General features: G+C 36.0%; 1 protein-coding gene across 1 annotated transcript in view; it reads left to right on the plus strand.

The window, feature by feature from the left end:
- Nucleotides 1–20,702, plus strand: part of LOC6047403 (disintegrin and metalloproteinase domain-containing protein 12) — a 287,603-nt gene that overhangs the window by 171,771 nt on the left and 95,130 nt on the right. Inside the window, exon 6 of the mRNA XM_038265453.1 lies at nucleotides 10,449–10,595. Within this exon, the coding sequence (XP_038121381.1) occupies nucleotides 10,449–10,595 (147 nt within the window). The remainder of the gene's footprint in view (nucleotides 1–10,448; nucleotides 10,596–20,702) is intronic.

Below are 20,702 nucleotides of genomic sequence, written 5' to 3' on the forward strand. Positions count from 1 at the left end.
AAACAAAAGCTGTCCTGTTCACCACTAGGTGTTGCTGAAAAGCTTTTGCAGTTTTGCTGTAGGCTGTATTCACATGTATTATATATTATCTTTGCAGGACTTTCCCATGACAATAGTAATAATATTCAGTGCTTTCAATGAACCCAATTCTAACAATTCTTGACAACTTTTGACACTCTGAAAAAAAATTGACAGCTTTTGGCAATTTTTGAGAATTTTGGGAAAAAAAAATATTACAAATTTTGATAATTTTTCAAAAAATTTGATAATTTTTGATAATTTTTCAAATTTTTTGATGATTTTTGATAATTTTTGATAATTTTTGGTAATTTTTGATAATTTTTGATAATTTTTGATAATTTTTGATAATTTTTGACAATTTTTGATAATTTTTGATAATTTTTGACAATTTTTGATAATTTTTGATAATTTTTGATAATTTTTGATAATTTTTGATAATTTTTGATAATTTTTGATAATTTTTGATAATTTTTGATAATTTTTGATAATTTTGATAATTTTGATAATTTTTGATAATTTTTGATAATTTTTGATAATTTTTGAAATTTTTTGATAATTTTCGATAATTTTCGATAATTTTTGATAATTTTTGATAATTTTTGATAATTTTTGATAATTTTTGATAATTTTTGATAATTTTTGATAATTTTTGATAATTTTTGATCATTTGGCGCTGGCGACGCAATGTGCGTCGCTTGCGGGAATTGGAGTCGGTGGCCACGCGGCTGGCCCGACAAGCAGTATGAATTAGGCTAAGTTCATATAGAAGAAAATAAAAGTAGTTCAGTTCATGTGTAACAGCGAAGCTCATCAGGTCGTCTTCATTCTTCTAGTGATTATCACAGATCCCTGCGGGAGCAGGACTTGAGTGCAAATTCACTTTTTCCATTTGGTGAAGTTGATAATTTTTGATAATTTTTGATAAATTTTGATAATTTTTGATAATTTTTGATAATTTTTGATAGTTTTTGATAATTTTTGATATTTTTTGATATTTTTTGATATTTTTTGATAATTTTTGATAATTTTTAATAATTTTCGATAATTTTCGATAATTTTTGATAATTTTTGATAACTTTTGATAATTTTTAATAATTTTCAATAATTTTTGACAATTTTTGACAATTTTTGACAATTTTTGACAATTTTTGACAATTTTTGACAGTTTTTGACAATTTTTGATAATTTTCGATAATTTTCGATAATTTTTGATAATTTTTGATAATTTTGGATAACTTTTGATAATTTTTAATAATTTTCAATAATTTTTGACAATTTTTGACAATTTTGACAATTTTGACAATTTTGACAATTTTTGACAATTTTTGACAATTTTTGACAATTTTTTTGACAATTTTTTTTTGACAATTTTGACAATTTTGACAATTTTTGACAATTTTTGACAATTTTTGACAATTTTTGACAATTTTTGACAATTTTTGACAATTTTTGACAATTTTTGACAATTTTTGACAATTTTTGACAATTTTTGACAATTTTTGACAATTTTTGACAATTTTTGACAATTTTTGACAATTTTTGACAATTTTTGACAATTTTTGACAATTTTTGACAATTTTTGACAATTTTTGACAATTTTTGACAATTTTTGACAATTTTTGACAATTTTTGACAATTTTTGACAATTTTGACAATTTTGACAATTTTGACAATTTTTGACAAATTTTGACAAATTTTGACAATTTGTGTCGACTTTTGACAATTTTTGACATTTTTTGAAAATTTTTGACAATTCTCGTCATTTTTCGACAATTTTTGTCAATTTTTGACAATTTTTTACAATTTTTGACAATTTGTGTCGACTTTTGACAATTTTTGACATTTTTTGAAAATTTTTGACAACTCTTGTCAATTTTCGACAATTTTTGTAAATTTTTGACAATTTTTGACAATTTTTGACAATTCTTGTCAATTTTCGACAATTTTTGTAAATTTTTGACAATTTTTGACAATTTTTGACAATTTTTGACAATTTTTGACAATTTTTGACAATTTTTGACAATTTTTGACAATTTTTGACAATTTTTGACAATTTTTGACAATTTTTGACAATTTTTGACAATTTTTGACAATTTTTGACAATTTTTGACAATTTTTAACAAATTTTGACAAATTTTGACAAATTTTGACAAATTTTGACAAATTTTGACAAATTTTGACAAATTTTGACAAATTTTAACAAATTTTAACAAATTTTGACAAATTTTGACAAATTTTGACAAATTTTGACAAATTTTGACAAATTTTGACAAATTTTGACAAATTTTGACAAATTTTGACAAATTTTGACAAATTTTGACAAATTTTGACAAATTTTGACAAATTTTGAAAAATTTTGAAAAATTTTGACAATTTTGACAATTTTTGACAATTTTTGACAATTTTTGACAATTTTTGACAATTTTTGACAATTTTTGACAATTTTTGACAATTTTTAACAATTTTTGACAATTTTTGAAAATTTTTGACAATTTTTGACAATTTTTGACAATTTTTGTCAAATTTTGACAATTTGTGTCGACTTTTGACAATTTTTGACATTTTTTGAAAATTTTTGACAATTCTCGTCATTTTTCGACAATTTTTGTCAATTTTGACAATTTTTACAATTTTTGACAATTTGTGTCGACTTTTGACAATTTTGACATTTTTGAAATTTTTGACAATTCTTGTCAATTTTCGACAATTTTGTAAATTTTGTCAATTTTTGACAATTTTGACAATTTTGACAATTTTGACAATTTTTGACAATTTTGACAATTTTTAACAAATTTTGACAAATTTTGACAAATTTTGACAAATTTTTACAAATTTTGACAAATTTTGACAAATTTTGACAAATTTTGACAAATTTTAACAAATTTTAACAAATTTTAACAAATTTTGACAAATTTTGACAAATTTTGACAAATTTTGACAAATTTTGACAAATTTTGACAAATTTTGAAAAATTTTGATAAATTTTGAAAAAATTTGAAAAATTTTGAAAAATTTTGACAAATTTTGACAAATTTTGACAAATTTTGACAAATTTTGACAAATTTTGACAAACTTTAACAAACTTTGACAAATTTTGACAAATTTTGACAAATTTTGACAAATTTTGACAAATTTTGACAAATTTTGACAAATTTTGACAAATTTTGACAAATTTTGACAAATTTTGACAAATTTTGACAAATTTTGACAAATTTTGACAAATTTTGACAAATTTTGACAAATTTTGACAAATTTTGACAAATTTTGACAAATTTTGACAAATTTTGACAAATTTTGACAAATTTTGACAAATTTTGACAAATTTTGACAAATTTTGACAAATTTTGACAAATTTTGACAAATTTTGACAAATTTTGACAAATTTTGACAAATTTTGACAAATTTTGACAAATTTTGACAAATTTTGACAAATTTTGACAAATTTTGACAAATTTTGACAAATTTTGACAAATTTTGACAAATTTTGACAATTTATGACAATATTTTACAAATTTTGACAATTTTTGACAAATGTTTACAATTTTGAACCATTTTTGACAATTTTTGACTATTTTTGACAATTTTTGTAAATTTTTGTTAATTTATGACAATTTATGACAATTTCTGCAATTTTTGACAATTTTTGTAATTGTTTTTGTTGTACTTATATTTATTTTCGATTTTTATGTTAATTTATGTCAAATTAATCAATATGTTTCAATTTAATTCTAGTTTTGTATTTTTTTGGTCCATATTTGTAATTATTTATTATGTTGCATCAATTTGCTCCAATCATTATATCTTTCGTCAATCTAAGTCAATTGTTGTAAACTTGTTTGGTTGTTTTCATATGTTTTTTTTTGTTCATTTTTGTCAAATGCATCAACTTTTTTTCAATTAGCTTCAACTTTTATAATTTGTTATCACTTTCTGGAATTATGTAATTTTCATCAGTTTTGCATTTTTCATAACGTTTTTATTTTTTTATCAACTTTGACATTTTTGTCAATTTTTATAATTTTTTTGCTATTTTCTGTGAACTTTGTGAATGTTTGTTAATTTTTTGTCGATATTTGTAATTTTTTAAAATGATTTGTCAATTTCAGGAGCATTACATCACGGCAAACAAACAAACAAACTCGCACTTTTGACAGTTTATCAGTTTGCCTGGTTTGTTTGTTTGCCTGGATTTGTTTGGACAAAAGTCAGTCTGCTTACATTTTGCCTTGTTTGCGAGTTTGGCAAACTGTCACGAAAAAGTGCGAGTTTGTTTGTTTGTTTGCGGTAGTGTAATAGCTCCTTTGGGTCTGCGAATGAGCGATTTTGACACCGACTTCTGGAGATTCTGTAACTCCATGTCCTGCTTCTCAGAGTATGCCAAATCTGTAACTTATAATGTTCATACTGTTGATTTATGTATGTTTCTTCCATCGATCAAATTACCACCATTTTTGTAAGGCGGCAACTGAGTGTAGCTAATATTATTGTTATTTGTACGCCCACACTCTCTCGCCCCAAAACAAGGTGCTGTAAAACGTGAAACACCGATAGGAGGGGGAGCACTTCTTACCCGAGGGTTAGTAGGTTATCTTTCTTGCTGGTGCTGCTCGTTGTCATCGTCATTCGCAACAACAACAACACCAGTACCAGCAGCGAGTGCTTTTGTATGCTAATTGCATATTACCAGGGGTTTGACTCTCCGCGCACGCCATCTCTGGGAAGTTTGTGTTTCGCTTAGCTTTGTTGCATAAATACGGGCGCGCGCTTTGCTTTCCCACAGCTGCTGCCATGTACTGGCCAGCAGGTCGTATGTAATTTTAAGCATGTAGCACTTTAGTCAGGGTTCTGTGAGGTGCTGGGAATTTTGTACTTTCGGTGCACGTTTACCCCCCACGCCCAACCCTTTGGTATTCCTCCAGGCGCTTTTCAGATAGAAGAAAGACGTTTATGGTTTTGGCAAAACGGGCTCCCACCAGATGGTTCAGGTTGACTGCGAATGCAAAAGTGGTGTTCCACACGGGCTGGGATGGCTTTTTTGTTGTGCTGCTGTAAAGAGCAGCAAAAAATGACTGGGTTGGACTTTTGGTAAATGAAAGGGGTTGAGGATATGCTCTGATGGACGCAAAATGTGACCAAAACACTTTAAGTTGTGTTGAAGTCAAGTTAAATTTTGGTAAGGGACCATCCATAAACCACGTGGACACTTTAGGGGGGGGGGGGGTATGGCGATTGTCCATGCTCCATACAAAAAAGTTTTTTTGTATGGACAATTGTCCACGAGGGGGTTGGGATTTCAAAAAGTGTCCACGTGGTTTGTGGATGGTCCCTAAGATGGTCTAGCTTACATTTGCGATTTGAACCATTAAAGAATTGTAGGGGGGTTTGATTTGAGTGCTTTTTCTATTCACCACTAGGTGTCAGTGAAGTGATAATGCGAAACTTGTCCACTTTCTATTTGAGACCCGTGGTATTTCAAAAAGAAGTTAAGGTAATTGGATTAATTAATTTCTATAATTTGCAACAAACAAATCTAGCAGTGAATTCCAACGCATTCCCATTTCCTGCCATTTCTCTTTCGCCTAATTACCTCAACAAACTGTTGAAGTAGCTCGTCCCTCGTCCACATTTTATTTCCACCATTTGATTCCTCAGTACGCACACGTGCCCACCCTTGCCGAGGCAAAGTCCAACGAACCAAAAATCACGTAATTGTAATTAGAGCAAACGGAAGCAGTCGGAGAACCGTTCGGACCGGTGTCTGACTTCATGGGTAATATTTCCACACCGGTGACCACTCCCCAGAGGAGGGGATGAAAAACTTTTCCTGGAAGAGGAAACGGCAAATTGATATTTTCATTTGAGAGTGTACCCGAGCGTTTTAGCTCGTTTTTCATAATAATTGTACAGCTAAATCATTTTAATTGACATGTTTGATAAACTGTTTCAACTAAATTGTACCGTTTTAGAAAATTTCTACAATTTGAGCAAACTCCAAGCTAACTTACCCAAAACTCGGTTTCGAACAGAGCTCGTTAAGCAAGCTCGAGCTATTTCTTCAACTTCGACGTTCAAAGTTGGCCCACAGTCAACACAGGAAACTTCCCAGCAACTAAGCCAAGTCGAAATTGCGCCCTAATGTATGCAAAACGAGCATCGCTCAACACACATTAGACACAGAGTGAGCCCCCCCAAATGTAGACTCCACCAGAGTACACGACGGTTCTTCCTGGTGCAAACTGGTTCCGGGTTAGTGCCACTCAAAACAAATATTTTATCCACTTTTGCAGATAATCGGAAAGTAAACCCGGTCGGGCGTAAGTGCAGAAACTGCAATCGGCATACATACGATTTTCGTCGGGGGGAAAATGCCATTACGAGTTCCGTACCGACTGGCCGAATTTGTGTGGTCTGGTCAGTTTTGGTTGTAATCGGTCCCCGGATTACCGTTTGTCGTTTGGGGTTGGACCACCCATTTTCGAATGGAACTTCTTTTAGTGGGAAAGTGTGGGACTATTTTTGTTTTGAGAATGACACGGAAAATATCTGATGAAATTGCAACAAAAAAATTGGTTGATCTACGAGTTTTCGAGTTATTTGGAAAAATCTATGTAAAATAACAATTTCTCTTGTTTGTCAGCAAAACCACATAACTTTAAAAACTTATCACTAGATGTCACTTAAAATAAATTGCAATATTGCATGCAAGTTTATGATGTCTAGGCGACTTGGGCCAAAGCTTCCATCTTTAGCCATCTGGGAAGGAGCAGAGCAATTCTCGAAAATGTCGATAATTTATTTTTCATTGTATTTTTATTTGTATGAAACATTGTCGATCGATTCTCTATGTCCAAATACGCCATTTTGCATCATCAGTTTTTTCATACAAGTCTTCAAACCAATTTGTGAGCTGGCCATAGAAAAAAAAACCATGAAAATATTCGAAAATCTGTATCTCACGAAGGGATTTTTTGATTGATGAAGAGTCTTTGGCAAAGTTGTAGGTTATGATAACGACCATTCAAAAGAAAAATTGTTACACTCAAAAAAATATTGTCCGTTTCTTTCAAAGATACACACCACACGGCATTTCAGAATGTGCCATAGACATTGTTGCCAGCGATTTTCTGCACTTTTTAGTGCAACAAAAAACATAGCTGGCAACAATGGCAAGCGATTCGAAGAAGAAGATCAACAAAACCAAAACGCGCAGTACATAGCGTGTTAGCGCGCATTTGCCGAAAGTGAGGCGCGCCGTTTCGAGGCTGGTATGCCGCGTGTCTTTTTGGGCAATACGCGCAATAACCCATTTTGTGTAACATTTTAACACAAAAACTAAATTTTGACAAATTTTGATATTGAATTCTGAAAATGGCCAAAATCCACTCAAAAACATTCAACAAATAATTTAAAATGTAAAATTTAATTCTTAATAAAGTATACAAGGGCAGTGAATGACCAACAAGGTTAAAGTTGCCATAAGTAAATGAATTAACAACAGCAATCAAGTAAAATTTTGATAAAGTGCTTAGTTTTTTAAGTAAGAACAATAAAAAAATCAACTAACTTATTTGGACTTATTTGAATTTTCACTTTTTTGAATCACTAGTCCATTCCAACAGATTTTCAATCGATAATATCTTGGACCTGATTTACAATGTTAAAAAATGAAAAATGTGAAATTTTCTCATATTATTGAAAAAACTACATTCAGATTTGTGAAATCACGACTTAAATCTCAATGAGGTAAAATAATTTGACATAATAACTCAAACCAAATCCTACAAAATATATTTATTTAAAGGACAAGTACAATATAAGCTCTATTTGTATGTTCCAAATTATTATGTAACCCAGAATTATAAACATAAAAACCATCTCCTCATACCTAATATGATCAAATTTCTTAAATTGACGAAACTTTCTTAAACAGCATGAGAAATGTCTGGAGCATTTGTATTTTAAATTACTGCTACTTTTTACAGCTTCCTGGAATCAGTCTGATTATATTTATTATTATTACAAAACTATATGCTTATTAGATAATACACTACAGACTCACACTTACACTTACAAACTTCCAATACATTTAATACATTACGCATTCAACATTTTTCATCGGCCCGATGAAATTCCCAAAACCCCCATTCCAAACCTCCCTTAAATATTCCGTTCACTTTTAAAAGTCGCATGGGTTCCCTGCACTTTTGCCACTAGTGAACAACAAAAACATCCCCTCCCAAATCCCCACGGGACTGTATGGGCGTAGCCTTGGAGCACAGTGTGGAAATTTACGTTCTTAGATATTTTTGGTTGTACCGGGCAACAATCAAATTGTCTAAAAATATTGAATTGACCATTGTGGCACCCCCTACAGCGTGGTGCAGACCCGTTATGCTATGCTATGCTATGCTATGCTAACCCAGAATTATAAACATAAAGATGATTTATTTTCTCTTATAACTCATCAATTCAGGAAACATTTTTATGATTTTAAATTGGAATTCGAAAAGACTTTCAAATATTTGCACAATGAGCCAAAGTGGCAAAAGTGAAATTTGTTGATTTCATCATATTGTTGTTCAAAAATGTGCTTTAGTTAAACTTACTCGGTGAGTGCCATAAAAATTGTACCCAATAATCCATTACAGAATAAAACTTGAATGCAAGTTGGAGCAACCGTTTCGGCGACACCTAGTGGAGAATAGACGAATCTGTTAATTCTCAACACGAATCTTTCCGTGCAAAGCTCATCCTCGGTTCCAGAACCAGCTTCGATGGTTGATCTTCCCAAAATCCGATTCCGAAAATGGACGGTAGATTTAGCCCCGGCCGACGTCGAGACAACATTCTAATTCCCAAATCGGTCACCTAGGTTGGGGTGGCGAACACACCAAGTCCGTTCCCATTTGATAGAAAATGTCTGCTTTTTAGCACGATTAGGGTACGCAGTCGTAACTTTGACAACCGAAACTCGACCTCGAATCCAAATTCCAACATCTTACCGTCTACCCTGAATTGGAAAATCTAGTTAGGGACTCGAAGCCCGGAAAAACAACCCGGGAAGGGGCACAAATGTTTGCAAATGAAGAGATATACCTTGACAACGACAACAACAGCAACCGAACCGAACCATCGTCAGATAGTCTAGTTCTTTGGAAAAGGCAAGGGAAGGGTCCCTTTAGCGCAGAAAACCAAAGTTCCTGGTGATGACGTTCACCTGCTGCTGGGCACCTGTCCGTACCAGGCCAAATTTACATCTTGTTGCTTTGCTGTTTAAAAGGGGGGGGGGAGGGTGAGGTGCACTCTAGTTGTGATGATAGATTATGTAAATATTTTAAACTATATGCCATTTTATCTCGTCACACACGATTTATTAGTTTGCTTGCTGTTTGGTGGTGCAACGATGCAGTGCGCTGGAATTCTCTAGAAGGAGGAATTTCGTATGCCAAAAATGCTGCAGGGTACGACATGTTATCCCCTTAATGTGGGGATTTCTGTGACAACGGCATTGGAATTTTAAGTAGCATTATTGGACGGATGGGAATTGATGTGTAGAATGTGCGATGCTGTAATTTGGTGCCATTCTACGAGTTTAATTTTTGAATGAATCATCATGATCGCAGAGTCTTGATTGGAGTTCATCCTAAAGCTACAATCTTCTTTTGAAAGATGAAAATTCCTAAGTAGGTACTAAAGCAAAGTAAAATTATAATGAGTTGTGGTCGTATTAAGCCAGTAATTTGAATTGGATTCCCCGATCATACAACTATGAGCCCTTTTGTGCATTTTTGGGCTATTGTGAGCTCCTGTTGGAACTTGTGGGCTCTTGTGGGCTCTTGTTTGGCACTTGTGGGCATTTGTGAGGTCTTGTGGACTTTTGTGAGCACTTGTGGGCTCTTGTGGGTACTTGCAGACACTTGTAGGATCTTGTGAACTCTTGTTGGAACTTGTGGGCTCTTGTGGGCACTGGTGGGATCTTGTAGGCACTTGTGGGCACTTTTAGGCAGGGTTTGTGGGATTTTGTAAGCACTTGTGGGCACTTGTTTGGCAATTGTTTGACACTTGTAGGCTCTTGTGGGCATTTGTTTGACACTTGAGCACTTGTGGGCACTTGTGGGTGCTGTTGTTGACACTTGTGGTCATTCGCGGGCATTAGAGAGCTCTTGTGGGCACTTGTGGGCTCTTGTGGGCACTTGTAGACACTTGTGGGAACTTGTGAACTCTTGAGGGAACTTGTGGGATCCTGTTGGCACTAGTTTGACTCTTGTGAGCCCCTGTGTCACTTGTGGGCTCTTAAGGGAACTTGTTAAGCAGTTGTGGGCCCTTGTGGGAACTGGTAGGCACTTTTTGATTTTAACACAATTAATACACACAAATTTACATAGTTGCTAATACTTCTAACCTTCTACTCTCTCTATTTTCCCCAGGAAATTGAGCACTGCTACTACCACGGTACGGTGAAGGACTACCCGGGAGCTAGTGCCGCCTTCCACACCTGCAACGGCGTCAGCGGTGTGATACACGTCGGGAACGAAACGTTTGTTATACATCCATTTTACGGGGGCGATCTATCGGTAAGTTGCGGCTGAGACCTCTTGTCTGTGAAACCACCATCAACCTTCCCAGTGTCACCATCTCGACCCGGAAGTAGATTTGTATAAAAATTGTGTAAGCTGAAAGCACACACAGGTTGGTCAAAAATTACAGGTCAATAATATCACAAATTAAGAGCTCTACTGTGGAAGTGTTATATCGGTTAATGTCGTGAGTTTTTACTTGAAAGAGATTCTTTGGACCCTGAAGGCCTGTTATGTTGTTCTTCACCTCGTATGGGCTCTTGAGGGCTTTTAGAGACTCTTTGTAATGCTTCTTGGATTATTAGGTGAGCACTTGTGGGCTCTTGCGGGCACTGGCGGGTATTTGTGGCCACTTGTGTGCTCTTTTGAGCTTTTGTAAGCTCTTTTGAGCTATTGTGAGTTGTGTGCTCTCAAGGTTATTGTCGGCTCTTGTGGGAACTTGTGATCTACTGTGGGCTCATGTGAACTCTTTTGTACACTTATTTAGAATTCTTGAGGGCACTTGTGTGATTTTATGTGTGCTTGTCCTACCTCCCAATTTGATCCCGCATACTTTTGTAAGATTATGTTGGGCTCTTGTGGGCACTTGTCAGCTCTTTTTGGGTCGTGTGGGCTCTTGTGAGTTTGTGTGTGCTTTTGTGAGCATTTGTGAGTTCTTGTGGACACACGTGAGCGCTTATAGGATCTTGTGGGCTCTAGTGTGCCTTTGTGAAATTTAGTACCTCTTGATTTTAGAATCTCCTAAATTCAACATCCCAATTAAAATCCACAACAAATCAATCGTCACAACCCTCCCTCACATAATCTACGTCACTCGTCACTGACATTTATCGATTGCGCGCTTCCTCCCCTCCCGGATTGGAACTTATCACGTTGTTGACGTTGATTGTAAATCGCTCGTTGTTAAGCGCGACGCCCCGGAGCTGCTAATATGTGTCACTGTGATCAACTCAATCGCTTGATGGGAATCGCGCGCGCAAAACCGTTCCCATCCGAGTGTGGAAAATATTCATTTATTAAATGATCGTACGTCAATTATGAGACTATCTCTCGCTCTCTGTCATCGCGTTCGGTCCAATTTTGGCCAGATGTCGCTGCGTGGAAGTTTTTCATGAATGATACTCGTCGTCGTTTTCCCCCGCTTAACAGTGGGGTGCCTGTCTGTAGCTGTCTGCTCCGGTGGTTTTGATTCGATTATCGTTAATGACAAATTATGTGACGAATTCGGTATGTTGAGTCCAACCCCACCCCACACTCTCCCCCTTGTCAAGGCTGGAGTGGATCCCGGAGGGCTCCATTTCAAGCGTGGAAAATTGGATCAAGCGAGGAGCTTCCAGGATTTTTTACTTTCAAAAATAAGCAAATTATTTACGTCACTCATGGAAGGGAGCCCAAAATGGCGCCGGGGAAAAAAACTCGCGGCTCATCAAATTAGGCTGCAAATGATGGATCCTTTTTAGCCACGGGGAAAAATGGACAGGAGGGGCGGGGAACTTTGTCCTCATTAGTCCGCGCACTCACATGAACCAGGCGGTTGCACATAAGTCAAAAGCAGAGGCCAAATTTAAAACCTTCGGCTTCATTTCGTGCAAAACGAGGGTTGGCTTTTTGGTAACTCACGAACGAGGAAAAAAAATCTGTTTGTACGTGAATTTCCGCCGCTGCCGTCATTACCACTAAGGGAGAAGCCAACCCTTAAAAAATCATAATTCTTGCGAACTGGAATGGTTAGGCCAGTAACGAGACTCATTTAACCCAGACGAGTAAAATAACCTGGGTTTTCTTGCCAAAGGCACGGTGTAATAGGGTTTCTATCTGGGTGTGTGGGCTTTTGTCAGCTGATGAGCAAATTGTGAGCTTTTGTGGGCTCATGTGAGTTCTTGTGGGCTCTTGTGTGCTCTTGTGAGCTCTTGTGAGATTTTATGAGCTCTTTTGTGCGGTTTATTTAGTTTATGATCTTGCAGGTTTTGTGGGCTTTTGTCAGCTGATGAGCGGTTTGTGAGCTCTTGTGGGCTCATGTGAACTATTGTGAGATTTTATGTGCTGATGATTGTGTCTTGTAGAATTTTAAAGATGGTTTGATCAATGATTTTTTGGAATCTTGTATGATATTGAAAGATTTATGGGAATTTTGTGGGATTTAGGAATATTGTGACTATTCTTAGTTCTGGTAATGGTCTTCAAATATCTAGTGTACAGTTAACTCTCTACTGCCCCAATTTTTTTTTCAATTTTTTTTAGTTTTCCCTTGTTTAGGAGGTCATTTTGAGCAACTTTTGTTCTACGAAAAACTATACTTCTTTGTTTAATGTTTTTCTTGTTCCATTTTTAGTATTTTAGTTTGCATTTATCTTGTTTAGTTTATGTTTTTTTTGGTAGTATTTGACCTATTCTACCACCTCCTATTATTACATTTTGCCTATCTAATTATTTCATGTTTTTACAGTCATTTTTTTAAATTTTTTGCTTGTTTTTCACATTTTTGCCTTCCTCACTTTACTGAGGGAAGGCTATAAAATCACTCGAAAAACAAAAATTCTTAATTTGACCTCCTAGACTCACCTTCATGTATACATATCGACTCAGAATCAAATTTTGAGCAAATGTCTGTGTGTGTGGTGGGATGTTGATCAAAAAAATTTGCACTGAGTTATCTCGGCACTGGCTGACCCGATTTGGACCGTTTTGGTCTCATTTGATCCGTCTTGGGGTCCCATAAGTCGCTATTGAAAATGATAAAGTTTAGTTAAGTACTTCAAAAGTTATGCTAAAAAACGAATTTGACAAAAGTCCGGAAGATTGTAAAAAGGGTGGTTTTTGTAAGAAACCTTGTCATACAGTTACATACATGTACATTTTTAGAAAGGTATTCGAAAGACCTTTTCAACGAGTTCAAAAAATTGAAGATCTGACAAACCTATCAAAAGTTATAAGCATTTAAGTGTTATTTATGAACTTTTTGGAGGTCGGATCTCAGATATTTTGACAAAAACGTTGTCCGGATCTATCATGCGACCTGTCGTTGAATAGGTAATCAAAAGACCTTTCCAACGAGTTCAGTGGATTGAAGATCTATCGACCCTATCAAAAGTCATAAGCACTTAAGTGTTATTTATGAACTTTGTGGAGGCCGGATCTCAGACATTACCTCAAAATGTGAGGAAGGCACCAACCACCTAATGGTGGATTAAGTAACGTTTTTGCTATAAAATTGCACCATTACCATTTAAATTAAAAAAAAATGCGTAGAGGAGTAGTCTGGAAAATTAGAAATATTATTGCATACTTCTTCTTACTTACAATATAGGAAATGTTAGTAAAAATCACAGCCAAAGATGACCACGAAAAAATGACATTTTTAAAAACATTCGCAAAGTCACATAAAACAAGTAAAACTTCCAACCCAGATATTTTCAAAATTTTAAGAGTTCATCTTTCCAATGCTTTTTAAGTTTTTAAAGATCAAAAATTGGTTGTTAGATGGATTTTTGGCGATTTTTTTAAATCGAAGCCCGCCTAAAGACGGGGTTGGGTTGTAGAGGGTTAAACCGTAGTGGTGTCAATTTAGCTTTAAAATATGTTAACAACTTTCAATGAAGTACTCTCCCCCTCCGTGCCTACAAGTGGAGAGTAATTTAAAACGGAACACCTCCATTGTTCAAAACTTGTACCCTCCTCAGCATCGCCCCCGGGGCTAATTGCTCAAGCCTCCCCCTCCGGTCTCTGTCATACGTGTTTCGCTATATCGAACATAATTTTTGACACCTTCGAACAACTTTTCCAACCATCGAGCACCCGCCCTCGTCAAGTAAAACGACCAATTGAAATTCGACCAACTTACGGGGCAAACTTTGTCTTCAACCTTCCTCTGAACCTCATGAACGTCGTAAATCGCTCCCTGCTCCCCCGCTCCATTTTGGTTTCGCAACACGTGGCTCTGATGCGAATAAAACTGGCTTCCACGCACGCTGTGACACGGGATTTGTTTTATGACGTGCGTGAAACGTGCTTTCACTGTTCTCTGTGTTTTTTTTTGGTTTAAACAAAGGAATTGGGATATATTTTTGAATGCGAAACCTTTTATTTCTGTAAAAATTAAAGTTCAATTCTCTGCAAAATTCCAGATTATTTTTAAGGAATTATTTTCTTTAAAATTACAATCTTTCTTTTCTCATTAGTCATTCCTCAGACAAACTGTGCAGATGTGAGTTTTATGCCCTTGAGGTAATTACTAGTATTAAATAACTAATGCGCAGTAAAATCTACATCAAACCTTGTGAGTTTTGGAAAATATTCAGTATTCAATATTGCGATCAAATGTAGACTCTTGTGTGACACTTTTTAGTATTTCTGAACCAACTTTTAATCATCTGGACACTTGTGGACTTTTGTGGGGTTCTGTTGACCAATGTGCACTCGAAAGGGCACAACATGAAATCTGTGTCAAAAATACACACAGTTGTGGGTTTTTGTGAACAGTTTTAAGCCTTATCAAATTATTTCTTTCAATGAAATATAAACTCGTCTAACAAAAATCAGAATGAACTTGTTGATCCAAACATTTTCCCAGAAAAAGCAATCTTCGTTGCAAATCAAACGGAAACTTCTGGGAAACCAATAAATCCCAAAAAAATCAAACCCTAAGCCTTCTGTCTCACACATGATCAAATTCCAAAACACTTCTCGGCATCATCATTGATTGATACTATCTGACAGCCGGATGGCCGAGCCTGCCATTCATCAGTTCTGACACAGATTTAATGCTCTGTCTCAATCGGCCCCGGATGCTTGCCCGACCATGTCCCGGAGAATCCATAATTGAATCCTCGTGCAAAAGCAGCAGGAATATCAATTCCGGCAGGGGAACCCATTCCGGCACTGCATACAATCCGAACAGTCCAATAACAAAAACTTTGTCGGAATATAAATTTTCAAACAAAATAGCCCGGTCCCATCAGCCGGAAAAGAGCCGGACCCTGCTGCTATACGTTCACACAATGTGTTTTCGTATGATCCACTGTTCTGCATACATATAGAAATCTGTCTCTCTCGCCCGATTCCCGGACAAAACTGACAAAATGATGGATATCAGTGGCCCAACTTTTCTACCAGCGTAGCCGGGCTTTCTCCTTTTAGGATGGAATTTGGGGATGCTCAAAGTAAACTTTTGTGCGACTATTATGATTACACTCAAACCCCGATGGTTTGACACCAACTGTTGTCAAACGAACGGGATCACTTTTTATTTTGATACCCAACCAACCAACGGGATACAAACTTAGAGAGTGTCAAAATAAAAGTGACCAACCACTGTGGTCGACAGTAGATTTATTCTGAAATCTTCTGTGAGCTCCTGTGGGGTTTTATGGGGTTTTGTGGGCTCCATAAACTATTGAAATCATTTATTGCTTACATTTTTTGTTGTGAGCCCTCTTAAGTGAAGTCTTGTGAGATCTAGCAGACGGTGTGAGGTGTTACTTTTTCATTCTTTTGAACTTTTGCAAACACTTTGTCGAGTTTGTGGGTTCTTGTGAGATTTTTGGGGTTTTTTGAGTTCGATTAAAACTAAAGAACTTTGATTTTTAGCAGAGGAGTGCTATCGACAGGTGGATCAATTCTCAAATTTAGTTCTCGGCTTATCAGTCCCAGTAGCAAGTAAAACGAAATTTTGTTTTTTATGCCCGACGTTTCGATATATATAATATCATTTTCAAGGGTTCTACAAACAAGACATAATACATGATTAAATTAAACATACATGAATTACATAAAGCGAACAAACAAAAAAATCTTACAAAAAATGGTTCGTCTTTTGTCAGGTGGCTTTAGTAATACAGCAAAAACAGTCACATCCTGAGGGACAACTAGCATCAATCGGCTATAATTAATACAAATTTAAATTAAATACTATCCAAGAGAAACGGTTGCAGTACAAAAAAAAAACTAACTGGTAATAGAACACTTTTGCACCGAAAAAGTTCTAAAAACACTTTCGCTGAATTCGTGTTCAACTATGGCGGAACAACGGTCAAATCTTATGCATTGATTGGGATATCTGTATGGGGTATGGACAGTGGGTACTATTTTGGGCAACAAACTATTGGGGTTACTATTGACATTAGTGGAGGGTTGTTGTGTTTGTGTGTTATGTAGTAAATTACAGTTTTTAAGTGTGTGTAAGACCCTGCATAGATCGAACTGAGTTTGTCCGTGTCAGACCGTTTGTTTACGGTCATCTCCGTGTTGACAATATGGCAAACCTCCAAGATCGGCAGCGCACGTACTCTCCGGTGTTGATCAACGATCTTGACCTCCTCCAGATTGAAACGGTGTTGCTGTTCCATGCAGTGGGTGATCAGAGCGGTCTTCTCTTTAGCCGCTCCAATTCGTAGACGGCCAATTCCTGCTGATCAGCTTCGTCCGTCAAGGTGTCCAGCTTCGTAACGTCCGAGCGGTGTCCGCTCATCCGTGTCTTCAGGAAGTTCGATGTTAGTCCTACATAACTGGATTTGCAGTCCCGGCAGGGAATGCGGTAGATGACCTTGACCGCATCTCTTTGGGGATGGCATCCTTGGTGTTACTGAAGACGGCCTGACCGTGCGCTCATTCCTTGTGGCCAACGTGACTTGTGGAAAGTCATCCCGAGCGTTTTTCTCAAACGGGACGTTAATTGATCCACAAATACCATAGGTTTATACACGGCAGGTGTTGTAGTTGGGGTGGTTGGGTGGTTAGTGGCCTGGTGGGTATGTTTCTTTGGTTTATGTATCGGTGTCTGAGTGTAGCTGGATAGTGGTTGACCTTAAGGTGTGTCTCGATGACTTTGTCGATCTCTTCTCTCGTTAAATTCGTGCTGAATTCTCTCACCCTTCTGATGAAGTTGCTCACCATGTTCGTCTTCATGTGTACACGGAGAAAAAAGAGTTCCCAAAATCGTGAACAAGCGTTCATGAAAATAGGAACCACGAACAAAGTGTTCAAATCTCATGGTACGATTCCGAAAAACGTACCATGGAATTTGAACACTTTGTTCGTGGTTCCCATTTTCATGAACGCTTGTTCACGATTTTAGGAACTCTTTTTTCTCCGTGTAGTGGGTGGCTGGAGAAGAAGTCAATGAACCGTCCTGAGGCCATTGGCTTACAGTACCATTCAGTTTTTATGGTCTGGTCAGGCTGACGAACCAGAACCATGTCAAGAAATGGTAACCTTCGATCGTGTTCGACCTCACAGGTAAACTGGAGGCTGTTGTTAAAACCATTGAAGACTCCCAGTACTTCGTCTACCTTGTCCGGAGGTAGCGCTAGGACCAGGTCATCCACATACTTCTTCAGGACGGGTATTGGGAAGTTCACCTGTGGAACGACATTCTCCAGCAGCATGACCAAAATTTCGTTTTACTTGCTACTGGGACTGATAAGCCGAGAACTAAATTTGAGATTTGATTTTTAGCTATTTTTAGATCATTCGAATGGGGTCTTGAGATCCTTTGAGCTCTTATAAGTTTTTGTGGGCTCTTTAAAATGTACTTTTGTAGACTTCTGTAAAGTTTGTGGTCACTTTTGAAGTTTGTGGGGTTTTGTGTGATCTTATTGAGCAATTCCAGCTCAAATCAGGAATTGTTCTGGTACTTTTGTACCCAACCCTCTCCGATTTCAATGAAACTTTTTAAACATGTTATCCTAGGCTTTTATAAGCCATTTTTGTATATATGGAGCCAGTTGCACTCTATAATGTCATGATTCGAATTCCCGGACGCTTCGAAACCCGGACACTTCAACTTGTTTTATCAATTGTTTGGATATAAGTTCGCATTATGAATGTCAAAACTTTGTTATTTGATGAATTCTAACATCAACTTTCATTTAAAGTTTGTTTGAACGCTGTAGTTAATACCAAAAAAATTAAATAAAATAAAATTAGAAGTTTACCAAAAATGCGAAACATTTCAACGGAAATAACGACATGATTCGAATTCCCGGACGCTTCGAAACCCGGACACCTCATCTTGTTTTATCAATTATTTGGATATAAGTTCGCATTATAAATGTCAAAAATGGGTTATTTGATGAATCCTAACATCAACTTTCATTTAAAGTTTGTTTGAGCTCTGTAGTTAATGTCTTAACAATTAAATATAATAAAATTATAAGATTACCAAAAATTCGAAGCATTTCACGTGAAATATTTCATAGGCGTCCGGGAAGGCAAAGCAGAAATTTATGGTTCTGATTTCCTCAAATTCTAGCAATTTTTTGTACAAAATATCAATTGTTTTGATGTTAACTGTATATTTGAGACCTAAAGAATGCCATTCACTAAAATTTCAGTCCAAAATTGTGCGATACATAAGCTAAATCGAGTGTCCGGAATTCGAATCAAAAGTGTCCGGAATTCGAATCAGCTTTTATCTTTGTCCGGGATTCGAAGCACAACAAGTCATTTTAATTTTAAAATTCTGACGAAAAATGGTTAGAAAAGGCATATTTTGCATGCACTCTCTTAAAATTGACTGTTTATACTACATCCTGTTGATATTTCTACATTTCCAACTTATTGCATGATTTTTTGCAAGCTTAAACAAAAATTATATCCTACTAAGTGTCCGGATTTCGAATCATGACGTTATTTCAAAGCCGTCCGAAGCACCGGGAAGACAAAGCAGAAATTTATGTTTTTGATTTTCTTGAATTCTAGCAATTTTTTTATATAACCTACCGATTGTTTTGATGTTAACAGCTTATTTGATACCTAAAGAATGCCATTCACTAACATTTCATTCCAAATTTGTGCGATTCACTAGCAAAAACGAGTGTCCGGAATTCGAAGCAAAAGTGTCCGGAATTCGAATCAGCTTTTATCAGTGTCCGGGATTCGAAGCACAACAAGTCATTTTAATTTTAAAATTCTGATGAAAAATTGTTAGAAAAGACATATTTTGCATGCATTCTCTTAAAACTGACTGTTTATACTAAATTCTGATGATATTTCTACATTTCCAACTTATTACATGATTTTTTGTCAGCTATAACAAAAATGATATGCTACTAAGTGTCCGGATTTCTAATCCGGATGCTAATTTTTGTTTTTCTCGAAAATGAAACAAAATTTCATTTATTTCAAGTATGGGGCACTTGAAGGACGTGTAGATGAACAATCTCGAGCATTTTTGATATTGGTTTTTCGTAAGTAGGTCGTATACCGATGCAAAAAGGTCTTTGTTTACCAATGGCTCTTACGGCTTTTTGAAAACTAATCCGAGAAATATTTTCGAGACTGAAAAATCAAGTCTGTCATATAGAAATTGCCAAAAACCACTAAAAACCTATTTTTTCAACATTTTTATTTTTAAAACCGCTATATGTTCACAAGGATTTGACATAGCACAACGGTCAATATGGAGACTTTTATGTAAAATTGTCTGGGGAATTGATTCTCTTTATCGGTTTTTGAAAATTTTGACGTTTAGACCACTTTAAAAAAAAAAACAGTTTTAGCAAATGATTTTTGTATTTTTTTAGGAGGGATATACCATTTCTGGTACAATAGTATCAGAAAAAATCCCGATTTGAGCTGGAATTGCTCTATTAGCTTTGATTTTGCGGATTTTTTTTATATTTGACGCTTGTGCTGTTTTGTATTATTTCGCAAGCTATTATTCGCATGAATAATGTCAACAAATCACATGAAATATATTCTTTTCGATTCTTTACGATACTTGCGGGACAGGATTCAATATAAAAATTCGATCAACCCTAGTCCTCCATCCAGCGTTACGCAGATGAAGATGCGAAGGTTATCACTCGGACTCGGGGTGTCGTTTTTCTTTCACCCCCTCCCCCCGTCAAACTCCTCCAGTTAAAATTCTGCTCCAAAAGGATCAAACCAAAGTCAACTTCCCACAGAAGGCGCCTTATCTAGGTTTCTCGTTGCTAGAGTGGCACTGAGCAAGGATTGGAAATGGCCAACTTTTGTGCACCCTTTTATAGATCGGTGTCCCGCCCTTAAAGTTCACATTTTCACACACGCACACATGTTCCGAAAGGATGTAGATAAATATATTTTCGAGAAAGAGCCAACATCAGCATATAAATACCAACCTCT

This window comes from Culex quinquefasciatus, chromosome 1 (assembly GCF_015732765.1).
Source record: "Culex quinquefasciatus strain JHB chromosome 1, VPISU_Cqui_1.0_pri_paternal, whole genome shotgun sequence".
Taxonomy (NCBI): Eukaryota; Metazoa; Arthropoda; class Insecta; order Diptera; family Culicidae; genus Culex; species Culex quinquefasciatus.